General features: G+C 35.9%; 1 protein-coding gene across 7 annotated transcripts; it reads left to right on the top strand.

Annotated features, from left to right (window-relative positions):
- The first annotated feature begins 220 nt into the window (after window positions 1-220).
- LOC127787839 (uncharacterized) lies at window positions 221-13,472 on the top strand. Of its 7 annotated transcripts, none has more exons than XM_052315868.1 (8): window positions 221-402; window positions 488-683; window positions 1,488-1,546; window positions 2,231-2,329; window positions 4,407-4,583; window positions 6,654-6,752; window positions 6,853-7,095; window positions 12,753-13,471. In XM_052315868.1, exons 4-8 carry the CDS (start codon window positions 2,261-2,263, stop codon window positions 13,119-13,121), a joined length of 957 nt encoding a protein of 318 aa, XP_052171828.1. In that variant the 5' UTR covers window positions 221-402; window positions 488-683; window positions 1,488-1,546; window positions 2,231-2,260; the 3' UTR covers window positions 13,122-13,471. The 7 variants fall into 7 exon arrangements, with proteins under 7 accessions (XP_052171828.1, XP_052171830.1, XP_052171831.1 ...); XM_052315870.1 differs by having other exon boundaries at window positions 1,673-2,329; XM_052315871.1 differs by having other exon boundaries at window positions 1,488-1,563; window positions 1,673-2,329.
- The last annotated feature ends 8,492 nt before the right edge of the window (window positions 13,473-21,964 follow it).

Raw genomic sequence — 21,964 nt, 5'->3', positions numbered from 1 at the left:
TATTTTGAAAACATCAAAATGACACGCATTGGGGTTTCCATGCATTAGAGCTAATTATATCGTCTCTACCTTTTATTTGAAAAAAAATTATTTTACCCACTAAAGCTTCTCAGTCAAACAATTATTTATTCTCGTGATGTTATTTTAAGTCTATTTATAGCAAACAAAAAATAGAGTAATATTATATATATATATAGAGAGAGAGAGAGAGAGAGAGAGTAGTTATTTGCCTGAATTTTCTGGACAATCACTCGCTCTCAGACTCATCCAAAGCCTGCCCTTCAGCTCCTCCTTTCATTTACATCTTTCAATCCTTTTTTCGCAATTCAAATACGCCTTTCTGCAGTTCCATCTCAAAATCTTCTCCTATGGCTCTTTCCTCAATCCGCTTTTTTGTTCAAGGTATTTATGTTTATAGATACCTCTGCTTCTATTGTTCAAATTGTTTTGCATTGATGCATGTGATTGTTTCTGCATTTTCTTCTAGGCTTTGATTTGGCATAGCTTGGAATGTTAGATAATTTCCCGTGATCTACATGTCGGCCATCTTTGTTCTTTTAGAGCAATCCTTGTTATTACCATTCATTATTTCTGCATTCAAGAATAGGCGATTGTATTGATGGCTTACGGACTCACAATTCGTATATTTCTCAATTACCGAGTTTGGCGTTGGATATAAATGGGTATGTAAACTGTCTATGATGCTATCTATCCCCCTCCCCCTTGTTGAATTGTTCATGTTAACAACCATTTTATCTATAAGCTCAAGCATGCAGAGGCCCCTTGTGTGTGGTCAGGTTTCACCGTATAACTACTAGTCTAAACATGTACAATTATTTAAATATTGGGTTTGGCTGTGCGTTAAGAACTTGGTACCTTCTCCTAGTCTGATGCCATAATGAATTGTTAACTATCATTTCTTCTAAGAGCTCGAGCTTCTAGAGAGACATGCAACTTTATCTTTATGTTATTATTTTTCCCTCCCTCTCTCGGTCTTTATTTTTACCTCCCTCTGTCGCTCTATGGTTTTAGATTGGTTTAATCTTACTCAATATTTTTTAAACGTTTTCTCTGAAAGTCTTTGTTTGCTTTCTTTTTCCTCCAGAAGAATCCTAGTAGCAGACTTATTAGTCTTTAGTTTATAGTAGCACTAAAATTTTCAATTAGGTTATCTTAGACGACAGCAGTGTTACTATTTACCCTCTCCATCGTTATTCATATTTTGGTCAACTTAAAAATGACTACTAGGTTTTGCTGTGAGGCATTTGGCCATAAAACATGGCCTGTTAGCATGATTTGATGACTCATTGGTCAATTTAGGAAGGAATTCTTCATTGTTTAGTAAAAAAAAATGTAGAATTTGGGAGTGTTAGCATTTTCAACTGTTACTTCTTGGCATATTATGAATAAAATTGGGTAGAGCCTCATGTTTGAGTTGCCTTGATTTTATAGTTTCTCTGTGGTAAATATTCTTGTAATCCTTGCAGGTTTTTAGCAGGGGAACAACAGGATGAAGTAGAATAACCTGCCGTATAACAAATTGACGGTCTCTTCCTTGCAAATGTTTGTTGTTGTTGAAGTTGCATAGATTACTCTTCAAAGCAACATGGATGAATCTTACTTGACAGAATTAAATAGCTGTTTCTTAGTTGATTTTTGATTTCTTGTTCAGGGTCATACAAACTTGCCAGTTCTGTTCAATCATTTAAAGAGATCGATAAATGTTTAGTGAATTTTACGAAAGAGAGGAGACAGTCCTTATACCCATGTATCAGTAGGAGGAATTGAAACCATTTGATGGAAGATGGGATTAACAAAATTTTCTGCTGCTGAATTGTTATTGTGGATTATTTGGCAAGTGAAGAACAAGCAGAATGTTGGGAAAGGCTGTAGTATCAAATATTTGCGGTGCATGGTTCACCAACTCAGAATTATGCCTGGTTGAACAAGATTGATGAGTGTTGGAGCAATGGGAAGAACATGACCTGGTGTATTCTAGAAACCCACAGCAAGCTTCCATCAATAGAATGCTAAGATAGGATTGAAATTGTTGAACATATTAAACATGTTTATTCAATATTTATTCTAGCATGATCAGCATTTTTAGACATGTTTTTCCTCTTCTTTGTTTTTCGTTCTGAAGAATTCATTTATTGTTTTATTCTTTGACTCTACTTCTACTACATGCCATACTTTACTTTTAAAAACTAACTCTCCAAATTCATTTCAGCTTGATTTAGTTTGATTTGAGTTTGAAAAGATGGCTACTATAAAGTTGCGTGCAAGTGGAGCAGAGAAGTGTCTGTCAGCCCAGGAGCAACAAGCAAAAGTATGAACCCCCCTCATTTTATTTATTGAAGCCTTACTACTTTCTTCATTAAAAATATTACTAGGGATATCATTGACCATAGATCTATATGGCAGATAAGATAACCCATATTATGTTCCATTTATTTGAATGAAGAGCTGCATTGGTTTGATCTCTAAATTAGATCGTTTGGGTGGAGAAAACTTAATTGGAGCAATTAATTGTCTTGTTGCTTGGGTTTTCTTTTCTTGATTCTCTTATCATACAAGAAAAGATAGAACTAGAAATAATGTTATTCGTGATAAATCTAGAGCGGCTCTCATTAAAGATAAGATGCGTAAGACACAATTAAGATGGTTTAGTCATATAGGAAAAAGACCAATCGAGGCTTATGCATGGAGAGTGGATTGAGTAGAACAAGTCTTTAGCAAAAGAGGTGGAAGAATACCAAGAAAATTTGTTTGTAAACTCTTAGGTATAATATGAGCTATAAGGGCCTTGTAGAAGATATAGACAGAGAATGGAAATGATTACAAGCTGGAAATCATGCCGACCCCACTTTGTGGGATTAAGGATTGATATGTTGTTGATTCCCTTGGTAAAATAAAACATAAAGGGTAAGGAAAGTATTATTTTTCTTTTAGGCGATGAAAACATCAACTCTTTGCTATCATAGTATTCTTTTTCTGTTTGTTGTGTCAGAAACAATAAACAAAGTGCCCATTTGAGATCCACCAAAGAAAAAGGGAAAGAATCAAGATTTGAAGAGAGCTTAAAGCATTGATTCAGATATGCAAAAGCATGTTTTACTATGGTGTTCTAACTATAATTCATTTCAATTATGAAGAAGCAACTTTAGTTGATACAACTTACTTTATTACATTTTCTTCTTCAATGCTTTTGCTTTAGGTGCCTACTGCAAATAGCACCAACACTTCTAAGATGTGCCTTGTTGGTGCTAAAGATTCATTGGACATCTATACTTGTTAGATACACCATCCAGCATGCGTGAGATTAATTGTTCTAGAACTGGATATGCTTTTTACTCTTTGAGTGGCATATATCCATCAATGTATAAGGTTTGAAGAGAAAAACTTGGAACTCAATCATATAAGGGAAAGTTATTTGGACTACTACACTTTTAAATTGAGGGATGCTAAGTGCAAGACTTTCAATTCATTTACTGATAAAGTTCTTTTAATAGATGATAGGCTTTTTGTTAGTACATTCTCCAACATGCCGAATGTGAAAATGGTTTCTTCCTATTTTGATATAGCAAAATATTGATGTATTTCTAGTAGTTAATATGTTTGTTGAATTGTTAACAACCATCTAATCTAAAAGCTTAAGCTGTAAAATAGAGGATTAACTTTATCTTTTATGTTATTATGTTACTCTTAACACACCCCCTCATGTGTGGCCAAGCTTCACTAACAACTTGTCCAACCATGTGCAACAATTTAAATATTGGGTCGGTAGTGAGGTTTGAATTTAGGACCTTTGCCTACTCTAATACCATGTTGCATTGATAACCACTATTTGATCCAAAAGCTTAAGCCATTAGATAGAGGGTTAACCGTATTTTTTATACTATTATTTTACTCTCAACAATGTTCATATAGACATGGGAACTTGTGTTTCTTTTTTGTTGTGCCCTTACCATGCCACTTTTATTTTTCTTTTCCTTTATTTTTGCCTTTCTTTTTTGCAAAACTTGGCATGTCGATGAATTTGTCTCATCATTACAATCATGCATCTTAGATGGAGGAACATAGGGAAATGATAGCATTCTCAATTGATTATTTTGCATCTCCATTCATTTGTGTAAAGAAAGATGGGATCGTATCTCCAAGAATTTTGAATTTTTATTACTCTAATGTTTGTTTTTTTGGTTTGGTGTTATATTGAGCAAGTAGTTTAATTTCATTATTCCATCCAAAATAAAACAAAAAATTATCTTCATTGAACACTAATTCTCTTATCTTTGACGTGTTTCAAACCATATTGTAGTTAGAAGGCCTCTGTGAAATGCCAAATACAATGTATATGTTGTAAAGAAAAACTAATAGGTAAGCTAATGTTGGCCCTTTTGTTTCAGATAAATGAGATTAGAAAGTTGATGGGTCCTATTGTCAGCATGTTTCCAGTGCTTTGTTCAGAGGCATCAATGTTAAGATACCTCAGAGCAAGGAACTGGAACACAAAGAAGGCAAGCAAGATGCTGAAGGAAACCTTGAAATGGAGGCTGCAATACAAGCCAGAGGAAATTCGATGGGTATACACTTTATGCTCATTAGTTTTTTGCTTTACTGATTAACATGTCTTAATACGTTACTGATCAAGGAACAAAATTATTATGTCAACATGCTGTGTACCATTTTAAATCTAACTGGGATATGGGTTTCATAACTGATTGTCCATTCTAACAATGCTGTTAATGCCTGTGAAATGTGGAATATAGTAACTGATCTCTTTTTCAATTCACTGTTGTGTTGGTCCTTGGACATCACGTAGTTATTGCTTCTACAGGCCTGAGAACATGATTCTACTCCATGGCATACCAGCTAACCTGAACAAATAATTTTGGAAGAAATTACTTGATATCTCACCTCCAGTAATCAGCTGTACAGTACATATATACAAGAGATCTTTCTATCTAAGGCTATACAAGAATAGGAAACTACCAAATACAAGAATAGGAAACTTAGGCTTTAGGAAACTACCAAAAAACTAAAACAGAAAGTTGACCTAAGATAATTCCTTTGATTACTCCTTTAATTTGGGGATTTAATCTTTCCAGTCATTCCCTCTAAGTCAGGGATTGATTCCGGATTACAACATAACCCTCCAGGGTGGCTGCATCACTTCCCTGTCCCTTCAGAAGCCTCTAAGCATGATGTCTACTGCAATGCAATGCCATGTGTCCTCCTAAGAGGGCACTTTACTACAGCAGTAAAACTGGGAAAAAAAATTTACACATTATTGCTAGAAATGACCTTGTATAGGCCTAAAATATTTTAGTTTTAAACACATCTTGTTTGTTATCCCTGTCAAGCAATTTTTTTGGTCATTCCTAGTTTTATGCACATTACTATTTGGATTTGTATCAGTTTTGCATACAAGCTTGAAGCATGCATAACATTTTGAACACTTTCTTGTTTCCTCTCTCTCTCTCTCTCTCTCTCTGCTAACTAAAATGGGAAAATAGGGGGTGGTCAGTGTAGCTCCTTGCAAAGATGTGATTTTAGCTACTCTTATCCCTCCCAAGCCCTTGGGAGATCAACTAAGACATAGCTGTAGACCGGTAGATTCTTACTAGTGTAAACTAACGGGGGGGATTGTTGTATATTGATATAGTTTACACCATTAAAAGGTACAGTATTGTCAAAGGGTATACCTATATAGATATGACTAATCTCGTTAGTCATGTCATTTTGTTGTATACCCATTCATAAGAGGTGTCTATTTAGTTTAAATAGACATACCTTTTGGTGAATAGGTAGTTATTTTTTGGACTTCTAAAAGGTGTGTTTAATTTATATGGACACACTTTTTGATGAATAGGTAGTTACCTTTTGTAACTTTTCCTAAAAGATGTGTCTATTGAGTTTACCTAATGATGAATAGGTGACTATGTCTTTTGGAGAGGTTGTCCATATGGAAATGAATGAACATATCCCTCCATGGATGGTTGTATTCTTTCATCAAAAGGTATCTATTCAAACATAACTAGTCCAAGGTTATAAATAGGAATCCATTGGATCAATGGAGGTATATATTCCCTTCAATCCTTTCTTGTCCTTCCCAATTCTGAACACAATTTTGAGATTGCTATTATAGAAATCTTCCGTATTGCTGGCTGCAGATTTCCATGACACTGATAACTCTTGGGGGTGGTTTTCTGTCAACCTTGCAGCAATTTTAGTGGGGACAAATAGCACCTTAAAGACAGTGATTCATCACTGTCAAAGTTAGGTTATACAGAATCCTCACAATATTTCCCCAACAGAGCCCAGCTAAGGATGCTAGTTGAAAAGATGCCCTCCTCATGGTGTCTAGATATGAAATTCTTACCAGTAATGAGTTCTCCTCCATGGCCACACAAGAGAGTGTGCAAGTCAAACTTGTGACCAAAAATCCTCTGTGTCTTTTCCACCAAACTACCTCCCTTGATGCTTTATTGTCTATGTTGATGTCGCATCTTAGCTATTACTTGGGTCTGGTTGTTAGTGTCTTTGTTCCAGTCACAACAATTGTTACTTATGAGACTCACTAAGTAATTTCTTTTATGCAAATTTACTTATGGTTGAGCTAGATTATTGATTTTTTTTTCCCCTGGTTTTAGGAAGATGTTGCTCATGAAGCTAAGACTGGGAAACTTTACAGAGCTGACTATTTTGACAAGCATGGGAGAACTGTTCTCATCATGAGACCTGGCTTCCAGGTAGATATGGTTGTATGAAAAGGCTTGCAGGTTATATCACTAGTTTCCAATATTATTCTGCATTTTGTTCTGCTGTGAAATTCTCCTCTTATGGTGACAGAGTACAAGCTCAGTAGACATGCAAATCAAATACTTGGTTTATTGCTTGGAGCGAGCCATAGCAGAATTAGGAACGGGTCAGGAGCAGATGGTGTGGTTAATTGATTTTGAAAAGTGGAACATGTCAAGCATATCTGTCAAGGTGACTAGGGAAACGGCTCATGTCTTGCAAAATCACTACCCAGAGAGGCTAGGACTTGCAATCCTTTACAATCCTCCAAAAGTCTTTGAGTCGTTTTGGGTGGTAGGTTACTATCTTACCAGTTCTTACATTCAACATGTGCTTGTCAATCTTTATTTTTGACCATTTTTTCCCTTACTGTAATTCACACAATGTCAGTGGCTGCTATATCAAAATACTGAAACTGCTATGGTGATTAGCCTCTGTTTTTCTTACTGTCTTGTCCTTGCATTGTTGCAGGCGTGGAGAAAAAAGTCTTGGTTAGGTTGTTGCAACTAATTGACAATCTCCCATTTTAAATATGAATTTCATAAATATCAAACAAATTGTCAGGCATTTTATCTAAGGGGTTCAATATATCAAACCTTGCAGACCAGCAAGAAATGGGCAAGTGGTGGATTTAGCATTCCTTATGATACATCATTTTCTCAATGTAATTGTTTGGCAAGATTCTTGTATACTCCAAAAGTATGGTTAAAGAAGTTAGTCTAAATATTGAGCTGGAATTGGCTTCTTGGAGTATAAGAAAGTTAGCGATAGATGGGTAGCCAAACTTTTCTGATAGGCACAATTAATGTAACATATCTACAAGAACCTTGGTCAATATTAGATAAAATAAAATAAAGAAATAAGAGGTTGAAATTGCAATGCGTGTACCCATTTCACTTGGGAGATAGTGAAACATAGAGAAAATATTATATCAAGGACTGCATTCCTCTGGATATGACCTAAAGGTTCAATGTCATGATGAGATGATTAAATGCCTTGAAGATGAGATTGGGCATATGTTATAATCTGACTTAGACTAGAGTGGTTTTCATTTGGATACATTTTCAAGTTGTAAGATTGTAATGCTGGTCTTTCTAATATTTTATTTTACAGCAGGTTAGACCAAATTTATAATGTAGGGTTTTTCCTCTTATGTGGGTTAAATATTACAAATTTATGTTTGGCAAAAACCCACGATTCATAAGCCCATTTGATGGCCCCTATATGCTCTCAATATCTCTCTGCTCTGCTCCCTCTTTCTCCTCCCCTGTTTTGTTCTTTGCATTTACCTAGTCTCTCTTCTTTGAGATTTCTTCTCCTTCTCTTTCTCTTTTTCTCTTTTCCTTCTTCTTCTTGTCCCTCAATTGGGTGTCACTTTCTAAAGAAGCATTCTTATGACAATCAAAGCTAGCGTTATACATCTAGCAAAAACATAAAAACGACTAGTGCCCTACAACTCCATCCTATATCTACAAGCATAAGAAATCGCACCATGATCTCGTCACTGTAGGTAAGAGGTAGTAATGACGCATGTTCATGACTTATTTGGTTGAAGACAAAAACATATATCTGTAAGGATAGAGAAACTTGGTAGTTTCCATACAACTGATGAATAAGGATATAAATATAAAACTTTCTAATGAAGAGAAAGGAGTTAAAACTAGAATTATTTTTTCTATTGACAATGGAAGTCTGAAGTTTACCTTTCTTGATTTTTTTTTTCACTACTATTTTTGTTCCTATTTTCTTTTCTCTTTCTGTGGCAGAAACTTGGTTGAAGGAATGTATGTAATTTGCTTTTGCTAAATTAGAAGGGAGTGTGATATCGGATTAGTTGCAAATGTAGTATTCTACTATCTACTAGATCAGAATTGACAGGGGACAGCAATGGATTTTCCTTCCTCCCCTTGCCCCAAAAGAAATAATAATAATAATAATAATAATAATAATAATAATAATAATAATAATAATAATAATAAAAATAATCTTGCATTTAACACAAAACAGGGGAATTAGGGGCTGCTTTAGGTTCATTGGAAAGTACTTGTAAACCTCTCTTAAACCTTTTGTTAGGTTCTAAAGAAGTTTGGACTGTAAAACTCCATCTATTCTTTGGATTTGACACATATATATATTACAAATGGTAACTGCCCATATGGAGACAGTTAAACACAAAAAAAGCTGCCTAACTTAGGAAAACAAATAAGTGTATAATGAATCAATTAAATTTATCTTCAAACTAAATCTTCGATTGGTAGTCTCTGGTAGATCCTTGGTATGTAAGAAATCCACCTTTAATTTTTCTTTTTATGAAGTGTCTGTCTATTTAGGTCACTTTGAACATGTTGAGTTATTTCCAATATCTAATTAGACGACTAAAATATTGGATGATTGAGAGGTTTACTTGACCCTCGCTATGTCTTTAGTGTCAAATACGTCTCCTTTGCGACATCCCAGATTTCTTGTGTCGCCTCGTGGATGATGAGATTTTCTTTGATTTCATTAGTCATGGAATTGACAAACCATGACATTATCATATTGTGTTCTGCCTTCCATGTCAAGTATTTCAAATCTATTGAATTCGATTTAGGGGCTTCACCATTAAGATAGTCATCTTTTCCTTTACTGCTTCTCAACATCATAATCGAATGTCTATTAGAACTAGGAACAACGGGAACTTGAGAGGAAGAAGAAGTAGAGACTGTTGTGGTGAAGGATGGCATTGGGACAATAAAGGAAATTTCTAATTAGAAATGCTCTAATTCCATGAAGAAGTTTGGACTGTAAAGCTCCTTCATTTATTATTTAGATTGGACACATACACACACACACACATATATATATATATTACAAATGATAACTGCCCCTATAGAGATAGTTAAACACAAAAAAAAAAAAAAAAAAATTGCCTAACTTAAAAAAACAAATAATGCTATAATGAATCAATTAAACTATCCCTATTATTTTGCCTAACTGCCTAACTATTCTTATATTTTTACACATCATTTTCTACAGGTTCATTATCTATTATAGACAGAATTATTAATCTTTTTTTCTTTTGCACTCTTCAATGTATGATGTGTTGAACCATTTAAAAAGCAAAAGAGAAAAAGATGGTGGAAAAAAAGAGATTGTGATGGTATTGAAGTCTTATGAGCTACCATGAAGCTAAGTCAGGAGGCACTCTTAAGAAAAATATTGGTCCCTTAGGTGATGGCCACTCAAAAGGGGGAAGGGGGGATTTATTGAGTGATAAAAAAAAAAAAATTGCTTATTAATTATTTATGTTTTTATTCGTTTAATCTTATGTTGTATCTATGTTACTGCAATCAACAAGACAAATATCAAAGCAATAAAGAGTGAGTAATGAATACGGTTATATATAGTGGTTCGGTGTGTCATAAACACCTAATCCACTCTTCCAAGGTCTCAACCACCCCTGGGGTTTCACTAAACCAATCAATGCCAAGGTTTTCCCTTAGCTTACCTTGGAAATTACACACAAACACCTAGATTTTCATCGGATCTAGGAAACCGAAACAAACCACACAAGAGTTTAAAGATTATAGATATCGTCCTCACAGGGACACAAATAAATCACGATATCAAAATATTACAAGGCAACAATAAAATAATAATCGATTATACCCTTAGTTGATGGAGATGAAAAAGAATCACTTTTCAACGCTTTGACCTCTGACTGCCTTGGGCTCGATGTTGATTGAGAAATAGGGTACACAAGCCTTGCGGATCTTGGATGTGGCAATGAGGACTTTGAAAATTCTTTTGATGACTCTTGGAATGTTCAGAATATAATTAGGAACCTTCAATCCAATCTTAACACGAATTTATACTCATTAGGGCGACTTACTTTCCTTTTAAAAAATTTCTGTCCGTTGGGCTTGAGTAGTCGACTAATCTAAACCTTTAGTCGACTAATGCTGAATCTTTAGTTGACTAAACTGAATCTTGAGTTACTGACCTGAAACTAAAGTCGACTTATCTGGATCTCGAGTCGACTTGTGTAGAGGTTTAGTCGACTATTTCTATTTGAAAACGCTTCTCGGCCAAATCAACTAATGCTGCAAAAAAAGAAAAACTCATGCAGAGATGCTTTCTGCTCAGTCGACTAATGCCATAGGCTTAGTCGACTAATGACCCAAATATGCAGAAAATAAAATTGCTCCATTAAGTTATATTTGCAAATGGTTTTGGTAGAAATATTTTACTGGAATTAAGTCCATATAAAAAATAAAGTTGGGGGACAACGATTTGTGCATAAGTCAAAATTGGTCTTTTTGATAATCATCAAAACTCCAAAATTAATTCAATATATCAAGTTGGCTCAACAAAAAATACACGGCTTTTTACAAATAATTGTCCATGATCATATCAAGCCTTAGATGTGGACAATAGATAAGACAGGCAAACTTGTTTGTTGCAATTGACTAGTTGAACTTATTATTCACCTGAGGCAAAACTGACTGGCAAACCCAAAGAGCCAATGGACTGTCTTGCTGAAAGGAGCTGCTTTCCTCATCACCTTCTGACTCATTCTGTTGTGTTGCCACTGTTGAGAAGGCCATCAGGTGCCTTCCTGGAATCAAGCAGTTCATTGATATCCTTCACTGATGGTACTGGCTCAGGGGAAGTAGACGATATAGAGTAGAAGAAGATCAAGAAAAAAAAAAGAAATAAGGACCAGAATGAACCCATGATATTATGAAATGTCCTGGTTAAGATTTTGTCCAATCAAGTATAAGTCTTAAGCATGAAATTTGATTATATAGGGTTTTTGATAGGTTTCATTTTTGGGCTTACTTAAACTATGAGAGGCCACCATATTTGTGTATTCTTTCTTTTGGTCCTCTTTGTATGGCTCTCTATTACTTGCCCTTTATGTTCATATATTTGCAAATGAGATCCTGTTTGAGTAATCTTCAACTGCAATATTAGCTAGCTCTGTGTTGTCCATTTTTAGCTGGAGTTCATCTGTACTTCAGAAATAGATTTCCAACTCCAAGAGCAACCACTAAATGCAAAAGGACAAATAGATGCTCTAGTTTTAGGAAAATTAAGATGTAAGAGGTAAATTTTGTTAGACTTGTATCCGAAAGAGAGAATTTATAGATTATAAAGTTAAAGTTTGCTTGATTAAGTTGGTTTTGTATTATTTGACATGCAAGAATATGTAACTACTTGATATGAAGTCTGGAGTGCATGAGGTTTCTTCGGTCTTAAAAAGAGTTTTGAGTTATCATGTTTCAAATCAGTTTGCTATATATTTGAATAAGTTAACGATTCAGCTGAGGTTGAATAAGTGGCTTAGGATTCTTTTAGAGTCTACTGGATCATGGAAGTTTTTCCGTGATACCATACATCTTGAAATTTTTACTCAATTAAGTTCCTGCTAGTTGCAGTGGTGATCACGAAGTAATTGTCGTCATTAGATTTAATCCTATGTGGCAGTGGAAGGCATGCTTAGGAATCCTGTTGTGTGTGACAAAGACAATTCCTGATAGCCTAATGATAGCTTGAAAGTTCCCATAATGAGTAATTCTAATTTTTATTCTTAGCATGTCTTGGATAATCACTTTGGAGGGAAAATTTTGTCCCAGTTTACATCTTTCTTGCCTTGTTTGTTTTTCTCTTTATTTGCCACTACAACAACAACAACAACATATCCGGCCTTTATCTCACTATGTGGGGTCGGCTAGATGAATTCTAGACTTCCATATATTTCTATCTTTTGTCATATTTTTATTTAGGCCCATTTTCTCTTTATTTGCCATTGTCTTAGTTTATTTCCTTTTTCCATGGCTCCCAAATCAAAGAGAAAGTAAGATGCAAGAATAACCATTTCTTGCTTAATGAGCCTTTGCCTCTGAATTTTGATATTAGATCTTATAACAACTGTCTTCTCAAGTTCCATTGAAATAAACATTTTGTAGATGGTGAAACCATTTCTTGAGCCCAAGACAACCAAGAAAGTGAAGTTTGTGTTCTCCAGCAACCGAGAAAGCCTGAAGATAATGGAAGAGCTGTTTGATACAAACAAGCTCGAATCAATCTTTGGTGGTAGAAACCCGGTCAAGTTTAACTACGAAGCTTATGCAAAGCAGATGATGGAGGAAGACAGGAAAAGAACTAGCTGCCTCAGGTCTGGAGGTTTGTCTCCTTGTGCATCGCTTCTGACATCTCCAGACCCCGCTTCTGAGGCCTCTGACGAAGGCGACTTGTCCTCTGACGATGAAACTTCCCACTCTACTAAAGGTTCTCAACTTGGCCGCAAAGCTGTGGCAAATGCTTCCACCAACTAAATTGAATACGCCGTTGGAATTGAGAAACTGGATATTGGATCCAAGATACTGCTGCTTTTTGTTGTAGTTTCAGCTTGTACAAGCTCAGAATGAGCACAAATTGTGATCTAGATCTCTTTGTCTCATCCCACTTGGCAGTTGCCAATTCTTTATTTTTTTTTTTTCGAACGCACAAGACTGGCCAAAATGAAGCAATAAGATATGCTTTGAGCCAAAATGTATTCACTTTTCCTTTTTCTTTTTACCCTTCTTTGGTTAGTTAATTGTGTAGATGTCCGGATAGTACAAAATCAAATCTTAGTATCTATTTTAGGTTATGTTCAATTAGGATACTCAATTAGGGGATCACTTGGAGAATTTTCTGCTTTTAAATTGTTTCCTTTCTCATTTAATTGATGATTATTAAGATAATTACAATCTATTAGGGATGTGATTAGGGATCCCTTTGTGTATATAAATACATCAGGTATGTGCAACAAGAATTGTGAATAAGATTTTCAGTTTCCCACATGGTATCAGAACAATAATTATTGATACACTGTGTCCCTGTATTCTCCAGCCATAATCGCTGGCAACCCATCCGTCACCTACCGAGATTAAGTATATGCTCGATCACGAAATACGTCCTACTTATTTATGACGTCAGTTGTGACATCTTTGATTTCATCCTTCATTGTTGTCCCTGTCATCCATCTCCAGAATCATCCTTATTTGAATCTGAGCCCAGTTTGTGCCACATTAGTTTTCGTCTAGGACAATTATGGTTGTCAAGAAGGGTTCCTCATCAGTGGATGTCATCTTGAGTCGTACAGGAGTCGCCAACAACTCCTCATTCACCATCACCGACCATACATTAAATGGCCACAATTACCTCCAATGGTCATAGTCAGTGTAGATCTTTTTCTCTAGGAAAGGGCAAGATAAGTACTTTTGTGCAACCCAAGAAAGAGGATCCAAAATATCAATCATGGAAGACAAAGAACAACCTAGTTATGTCTTGGCTTCTCAACTTCATGACAAATGAAATTGGTGAAAACTTTCTCCTATACGGAATAACTACAGAAATCTAGACAGTTACAAATGAGGCATATTCTCACGTGAAGAACACATTAGGATTATTCGAGATAGAGTGCAACCTCCTTGATCAACAGTAAGGAGATCTGATTGTCACTCAATACTTCAGCACTTTGAATCGTCACTAGCAGTAGCTAGACATGTTTAGGGAGCACTAGTGGAAGTGCCCGGAAGATGATTAGTACTACAAGAAGATTATTGAACAAAAGCGGTTGTACAAGTTCTTGATCGGTTTAAACCAGAACTTAGATGATGTTCAAGGCAAGATCTTATCTACAAGAACCACTCCAAGCCTTTGAGAAGCATTTGCCGAAGTCAGATGGGAAGAAAGTAGAAAGAAGGTTATGCTGGGAACTCAAAATCCTTCTCCCGAAGCTACTACACTTAATGTTCGTGGGAACCATCCCTCATCAAATCAAAACAAATAGAAGTGGGAGTGGCCAAAATGTGAGTTCTGTCACAAACTTGGCCATACCAAGGATAAATGCTGGGATTTACATGAGAAACCAGCAGACATGAAACCTCCAAACAGAAAAGATTAAAGGGAACGTGGTTAATTCATAGGAACGAAACAACTCCCTTAATACAACGCTTTTCAGCAAAGAACAAATGGAGTTCCTATAACAGATTTTTAGGCAATCACAAAACAGTACTACATTCGCAATTGTTGCAGTTAGAACAATAGCTCACAAAGGTAATATCCCTCATGCTTTCAGTTTTAAAAACAACCTTTCGAATGTATGGATTGTAGACTTTGGGGCCTTAAATCATATGTTTGAAAACTCACGACTATTCTCTCAAATCTGCCCTTGTAAAGAGAGGTGTATTGTTTGCATTTCTGATGGCACTCAATCCCAAGTAGCCAACATGGGAACAATGAAATTAACTGAGACCTTTCTCTTTCACTGTTATGTTACATGCCTCAGTAACTGTTTTTCATAATGGTTGAGAGTGTGCAACATGCTATAGCCAACTTGACCAAGTTTTTAGGAGTTTGTTATTAGTTGTTTATTTTTAGTCTAACAGTTATGAGAACATGGGCAACGTTGCAGTTTGTTTGCAGTTTGTTTGCTGAGTTTTCTATGTACTTAAAGTGTTTCTCAGTTAAATTAAATTTTATGTGTCTTTCCAGCAACTTTGATTTTCTTTGTGAGTTAGGTATTTTTTTTTTGCCTACAAATTGGTATCAGAGCCTTCTTCTTGAGGGATTGTGAGTTTGAGGGAACACCACACACTCAAAAACTAAACCAACCCTGTTACACCCATTATGGATTCTGATTCACCTTTCACAGCCGCTGCTCCTCCAGTGTTTGAAGGTGTGAATTATCAGGTATGGGCAGTTAGAATGGAGGCATATCTTGAAGCTTGTGATCTCTGGGAAGCTGTAGAAGAGGACTATGTGGTTCCTCCTTTGCCTAACAACCCAACTCTTGCTCAAATCAAGAATCACAAGGAAAAAAGGCAAAGGAAATCAAAAGCAAAGGCATGTCTGTTTACAGCTGTATCATCAGCAATCTTTACCAGAATTATGACCTTGAAATCAGCAAAGGAGATCTGGGACTTTCTCAAGAAAGAGTATGAAGGCAATGAGAGAGTTAAAGGGATGCAAGTGCTGAATTTGATAAGGGAGTTCGAAATGCAAAGGATGAAGGAGTCAGATACTGTGAAGGAGTATTCGGACAGACTTCTCAGCATTGTGAATAGGGTAAGATTGCTTGGAACTGAATTTCCTGATTCTAGAATAGTTCAGAAAATTCTAGTTACTGTCCCAGAAAGATTTGAATCAACAATTTCCTCTCTGGAAAATACTAAAGACCTGTTAAGCATTACCTTGGCAGAATTATTGAATGCTTTACAAGCTCAAGAGCAAAGAAGACTCATGAGACAAGAAGATTCCATTGAGGGAGCTTTGCGGGCCAAGCTTGAAATTGGTCAAAGTAGCAAAGGGAAGAAAAAGACAGCAAAAGGCAACAACTGTGCTCAAACAAAAGGTACGGACAACAGCAGTAGCAATGGAGGTTATAATAAACAAAGTTACCCTCCTTGTCAACATTGTGGCAGAAGAAATCATCCTCATTATAAGTGTTGGAGGAGGCCGGATGTAAAATGCCATAAATGCAATCAGCTGGGTCATATTGCAAAGTTTTGCAAAAATAAAAACCAGCAGCAACAAGTTGAAGCACAGATTACAAGTCAAGAGGATGAGCAATTATTTGCAGCAACTTGTTTTGCTACCAGCAACTCAAGTGAGAGCTGGTTAATTGACAGCGGATGCACCAATCATATGACATACAATGAGGAATTATTCAAGGAGCTTGATAGAACTGCTGCCTCCAAAGTCAAAATTGGTAATGGAGAATTTATTGCTGTCAAAGGAAGAGGAACAGTTGCAATGGAAAGCAGTTCAGGTACTAAAATTATAACTGATGTTCTTTATGTACCTGAAATTACTCAAAACTTGTTGAGTGTTGGGCAGTTGCTTGAAAAGGGATATAAAGTTCTGTTTGAGGACAGATTATGTCTAATCAAAGATACAGCGGGACAAGACTTGTTCAAAGTGAAAATGAGGGGCAAAAGCTTCTCATTAGACTTGATGGAGGCTGAGCAAGCTGTCTTTCTTAGTTCAAACAACAGTGTAGAGCTTTGGCACAAGAGGATGGGACACTTCAATTCTAATGCGCTGCTGCTAATGAGGAAAATGGATCTTGTGCAAGGACTACCACCGCTGAATGAACTGTTAATGTCAAGCTGCAAGGTGTGTCAATATGGCAAGCAAACCAGGCTTCCTTTCTCACAGACAGCTTGGAGAGCAACAAAGAAGTTGCAGTTGATCCACACTGATCTCTGTGGACCTCAGTCAGAGCCATCATTAAAAGGAAGTAAATATTACATTGTCTTTATTGATGATCTAACCAGAATGTGTTGGATTTATTTTTTAAGATTCAAATCAGAGGTTGCAGAAGTTTTTTGGAGATTCAAAGCTTGGATTGAAAATCAAAGTGGCTACAAAATTCAGATTTTGAGATCTGATAATGGGAAGGAGTATACATCAGCTCAGTTTAATCAGTTTTGTGAAAAAGCTGGAATTGAACACCAACTTACTACCCCTTACACTCCACAGCAAAATGGGGTGAGTGAAAGAAAGAATAGAACAATAATGGAGATGGTTCGATGTTTGCTACATGAGAAAGGACTTCCAAAAAACTTATGGGCAGAAGCTGCTAATACAGCAGTGTTTCTGCTGAATAGACTTCCTACAAAAGCTGTCAATGGGAAAACTCCATTTGAAGCATGGTATGGTTATAAACCTTCACTACAAAATTTAAAAATTTTTGGTTGTATCTGCTTTACTCATGTGCCTCAGGTGAAGAGAGATAAACTTGATAGGAGAGCAGAACCTGGTATTTTTATTGGTTATAGCAACATCTCTAAAGCTTACAAAATTTATCAACCTCAAACTGGTAAGATTCTAGTCAGCAGAGATGTTCATTTTGTGGAAGAGCAACAATGGTGTTGGGAAGGACAAGAAGTAAAGCAAATTTCTGAGCAAATTATTGACTTTCCATTGGAGCAAAGTGAACAAGTTGATGAACCACCTGTTAGAGGAACCAGGCTGCTCACTAATGTTTACCAGAGATGCAATGTTGCAGTGTTTGAACCAAAGGGATTTTGTGAAGCAAAAGAAGATCCAAAATGGGTAGCTGCAATGCAAGAGGAGCTGAAAATGATTAAAAAAAATCAGACCTGGAAGCTAGTTAAGAGGCCTCAACACAAAAATGTTATCGGAGTCAAATGGGTATTTAGAACCAAATTGAATGCAGATGTTCTATCAACAAGCACAAGGCCAGACTTGTAGTGAAGGGGTTTGCTCAAGTGTTTGGAGTTGACTTCTCAGAAACATTCGCTCCTGTTGCACGACTTGACACCATCAGATTGCTCTTGGCATTGGCAGCTCTAAAAAGGTGGAAAGTGTTTCAGCTTGATGTGAAATCTGCCTTTCTTAATGGTTATTTACAAGAGGAGATATATGTTGAGCAACTTGAGGGATTTATAATGCAAGGGGAGAAAGACAAGGTTTATTTACTCAAGAAGGCCTTGTATGGATTAAAACAGGCTCCAAGAGCCTGGTATAGCAGAATTGATGAGCATTTGTTGAGTCTTGGTTTTGCAAAAAGTCTGAGTGAGTCAACTCTTTATGTTAAGCACTCTAATGCTGATACTCTGATTGTTTCTTTGTATGTGGATGATCTCTTAGTGACAGGAAGTAATGTCATGCTCATTGAGCAGTTCAAGCAGGAAATGATGAAAGTCTTTGAAATGACAGACCTAGGAGTAATGGCATATTTTCTTGGAATGGAGATTAGGCAAAATCAGCAAGGAATTTTCATTTGTCAAAGAAAATATGCTAAGGAGATTTTGAGGAAATTTCAAATGGAGGATTGCAAATCAATGAGTACTCCTATGAATCAAAAGGAGAGACTTCACAAGGAAGATGGTATAGACAAGGTTGATGAAGCTGTTTATAGGAGTCTCATAGGCTGTTTGATGTATCTCACTACAACCAGACCAGACATACAACAAGCAGTGAGTGTATTGTCAAGATTTCTACATTGTGCCAGCGAGGAGCATTACAAGGCAGCCAAACGTGTGCTGAGATATGTCAAAGGGACTCTAGATTATGGAGTTTTGTTTAATCATGGTCAAGATTATCATTTCCATGGATTTTCTGATAGTGATTGGGGTGGATCCATAGATGACATGAGAAGTACTTCAGGGTACTGTTTTACTCTTGGATCTGGTATGTTTTCATGGAGCTCAAAGAAGCAAGAGATAGTTGCCCAGTCTACTGCTGAAGCTGAATTCATAGCTGCAACTGCAGCTGTAAACCAAGCACTGTGGCTAAGGAAAATCCTGGCAGACTTACATATGGAGCAGGAGGAGAGTACTAAAGTGTTTGTGGATAATCAAGCAGCAATTGCAATCTCAAATAATCCAGTTTTCCATGGTAAAACTAAACACTTCAATATCAAGCTATACTTTCTCAGAGAAGTACAGCAAAATGGTGAGGCGAGTCTGCAATATTGCAATACAACTGATCAATTAGCCGATATATTTACAAAGGCCCTCTCTAGGAGCAGATTTGAATTTCTAAGAGTAAAGTTGGGAGTGTGCAGCTACTGACGCAGGAGGAGTGTTATGTTACATGCCTCAGTAACTGTTTTTCATAATGGTTGAGAGTGTGCAACATGCTATAGCCAACTTGACCAAGTTTTTAGGAGTTTGTTATTAGTTGTTTATTTTTAGTCTAACAGTTATGAGAACATGGGCAACGTTGCAGTTTGTTTGCAGTTTGTTTGCTGAGTTTTCTATGTACTTAAAGTGTTTCTCAGTTAAATTAAATTTTATGTGTCTTTCCAGCAACTTTGATTTTCTTTGTGAGTTAGGTATTTTTTTTTTGCCTACCTTCACGTCGTGTTATTCGTTCTCAATTTAGACTACAACTTATTTATCTATTAGCAAAATCATTCAAGATTATAAACTAAGTTTTCCAAAAATCTGTGTGAATTTCAATATTTGGATTTGGAGAGGACGATTGGAAGTGTTAGGTAGTATTCGGGGTTATACCTTCTCTCAAGCACTAACTCTCCACGGGATTGAAATCTGCAAGTTGGTAATTTAAGTTGTAGTAGTACCTCTTTTAAAGTTTCTATTCTCAGCTCCAATGATCAAGCCATGCTTTGGCACTTTTGATTAAACCATCAGAATCTTACTCATCTTGAGAAGTTGTTTCCATTGTTTATTCAAGAATAAAAATTCAAGTTTACTCCAATGTGAGTTGTGTTAATTATCAAAACATACCTGCAGTTCCTTTCTATCTCAACCATATAAATCATCTCGTCTATTTTCCATGTTTCATAGTGACATATGGGGACCCTCTCGCATAAGACATGTTTGGGATTTCGTTGGTTTGTGTCTTTCATTAATGATCACACTAGCTTAACTTGGGTATTCCTTCTAAAAGAAAAATCTAAGGTTGCTCAAGTTTTGAAAATTTTCAACACCAGGATTTAAACTCAGTTTCATACCAAAATCCAAGTTCTAAGAATCGACAATGCCAAAGAATACTTCAACTCTATCTTGGGTGATTATCTTTTACAACAAGGGATTATCCATCAAAGTTTTTGTGCCGATACTCCTTAGCAAAATGGCATTGCTTGTTATTTTGCTCTTATTTTTTGTTTTGATGATGAAAAACATTAGTTTTATATCTATGCCCAAAATCAATTTATAAGATCATTTTGGTTTCAAATGAAAATCAATTTCAAATGCAAATCATTTCTTTTAAAACATCTTGAAGGAAACTGGAAAAACAAAGTTTTATGATTCAAAAGATTATCCTAACTTGTTTCATAATTAGTATTAAAGTGTTGGAGAAAATTGAGCAAAATGTTTCAAAATGCTTTAAAAAGCAAAGGGCAAGCTGTCAACCGATTTTTAGGAATAGTTGACCATTTTTGTTCATGTTAACTAGCCTTTATAGGCTATTGACTGGTCAAGTCGATAACTACTGCATAAAAATTGGTCGATTGTTTTTGCTCTTAATGTCGATCAATTTTCAAATTTTTCTACTAATTTGTCGACCAATTCTATGAATTTGTCGACCAATTTTCTCGCAAAATTCTCCAACGGCTAGTTCTGAAAGCTCATTTAATGTCCCCAACTACCACCAATGATCATATTTTTGAAAGCACTCGTCAAGCTCTATAAGTAAAGGGCTGGTGGATCATTTAAAGCTCTAAGAGAATTTATTACAAGGATTCAATTGTTCATCTACCCAAGAGTTCAAATTGTTTTAAACTTTCTTTTTTAAGGCTTTGTTCTACATTTGTATCTATTTCTTCAAGCCTTGTGTTGTTTTGAGAGATCTTATAACTAAGAGATTATTCTCTTATATTCATTCTTTTTGTAATTTTGATTGCATTTTCCTAACAAATGTGTTAGCTAACCTACATTTATTGTAAGAGGTTGTAATTTATAGTTTTATAAACTAGAGAGCCTACTTGTGATCAAGTAGGTGGATATAGTGAAGTGTTTGAAATCCTAAGGAGTTAAGGTAATGGACCAAATCATTTGGTTGAACTATTATAAATCTTGTGTGTCTCTCTATTGCTTTTATTTTTATTCCATTTTTCTTGTTAAGCATTTTCACCAATCACTATCATTTGCACTATATCCTCATTTTTTAGCAAAAATATCTCAAATTCAATTAAATTTTTAAATAATCCAATTCACCCCTTTCTTGGGTTGTGGTGCCATTGTTATACAATTATATCATTGTTGAACAAAAAAATCGTCACCTCCTTGAAGTCACCCAGTCTCTCATGTTTTCCACTAATGTTCTATCACATTTTTAGGGGGATGTCATTCTCACAACCACTTACCTCATTAATCGAATGCATTTTTGAGTCCTTCAATTCCAAACTCCTTTCCAAACACTCCTCATGACCTATCCCCATCCCCATTCTCTGTTTGTGTCCACCATTCCACTTAAAGTGTTTAAATGCTCAATCCTTGTCCACTTTCATCCTTATACTTGTGGCAAGTTCAATCCTCGAGCCATCAAGTGTATTTTCTTAGGATACTCTCATAACTAGAAAAGTATAAGTGTTTTCCTCCTTCCACACAAAAGTACTATCACTCCATGCACGTCACTTTCTTTGAACATCAACCTTTTTATCCCAATCCTATCATTCAGGGGGAGCGTAAAT

Source organism: Diospyros lotus, chromosome 13 (assembly GCF_014633365.1).
Source record: "Diospyros lotus cultivar Yz01 chromosome 13, ASM1463336v1, whole genome shotgun sequence".
Taxonomy (NCBI): domain Eukaryota; kingdom Viridiplantae; phylum Streptophyta; class Magnoliopsida; order Ericales; family Ebenaceae; genus Diospyros; species Diospyros lotus.
Note: the sequence above shows the minus strand (reverse complement) of the source record. Positions and strands in the feature narration are given on the sequence as shown.

Excerpts from the sequence above, each read along its gene's own strand:
- LOC127787839 (XM_052315872.1), top strand. The coding sequence starts at position 2,261 with ATGGCTACTATAAAGTTGCGTGCAAGTGGAGCAGAGAAGTGTCTGTCA. Across the intron at positions 4,584-6,653 it reads AGCCAGAGGAAATTCGATGG|GAAGATGTTGCTCATGAAGC; the intron begins GTATACACTTTA and ends CCCTGGTTTTAG. Across the intron at positions 6,753-6,852 it reads TCATGAGACCTGGCTTCCAG|AGTACAAGCTCAGTAGACAT; the intron begins GTAGATATGGTT and ends TTATGGTGACAG.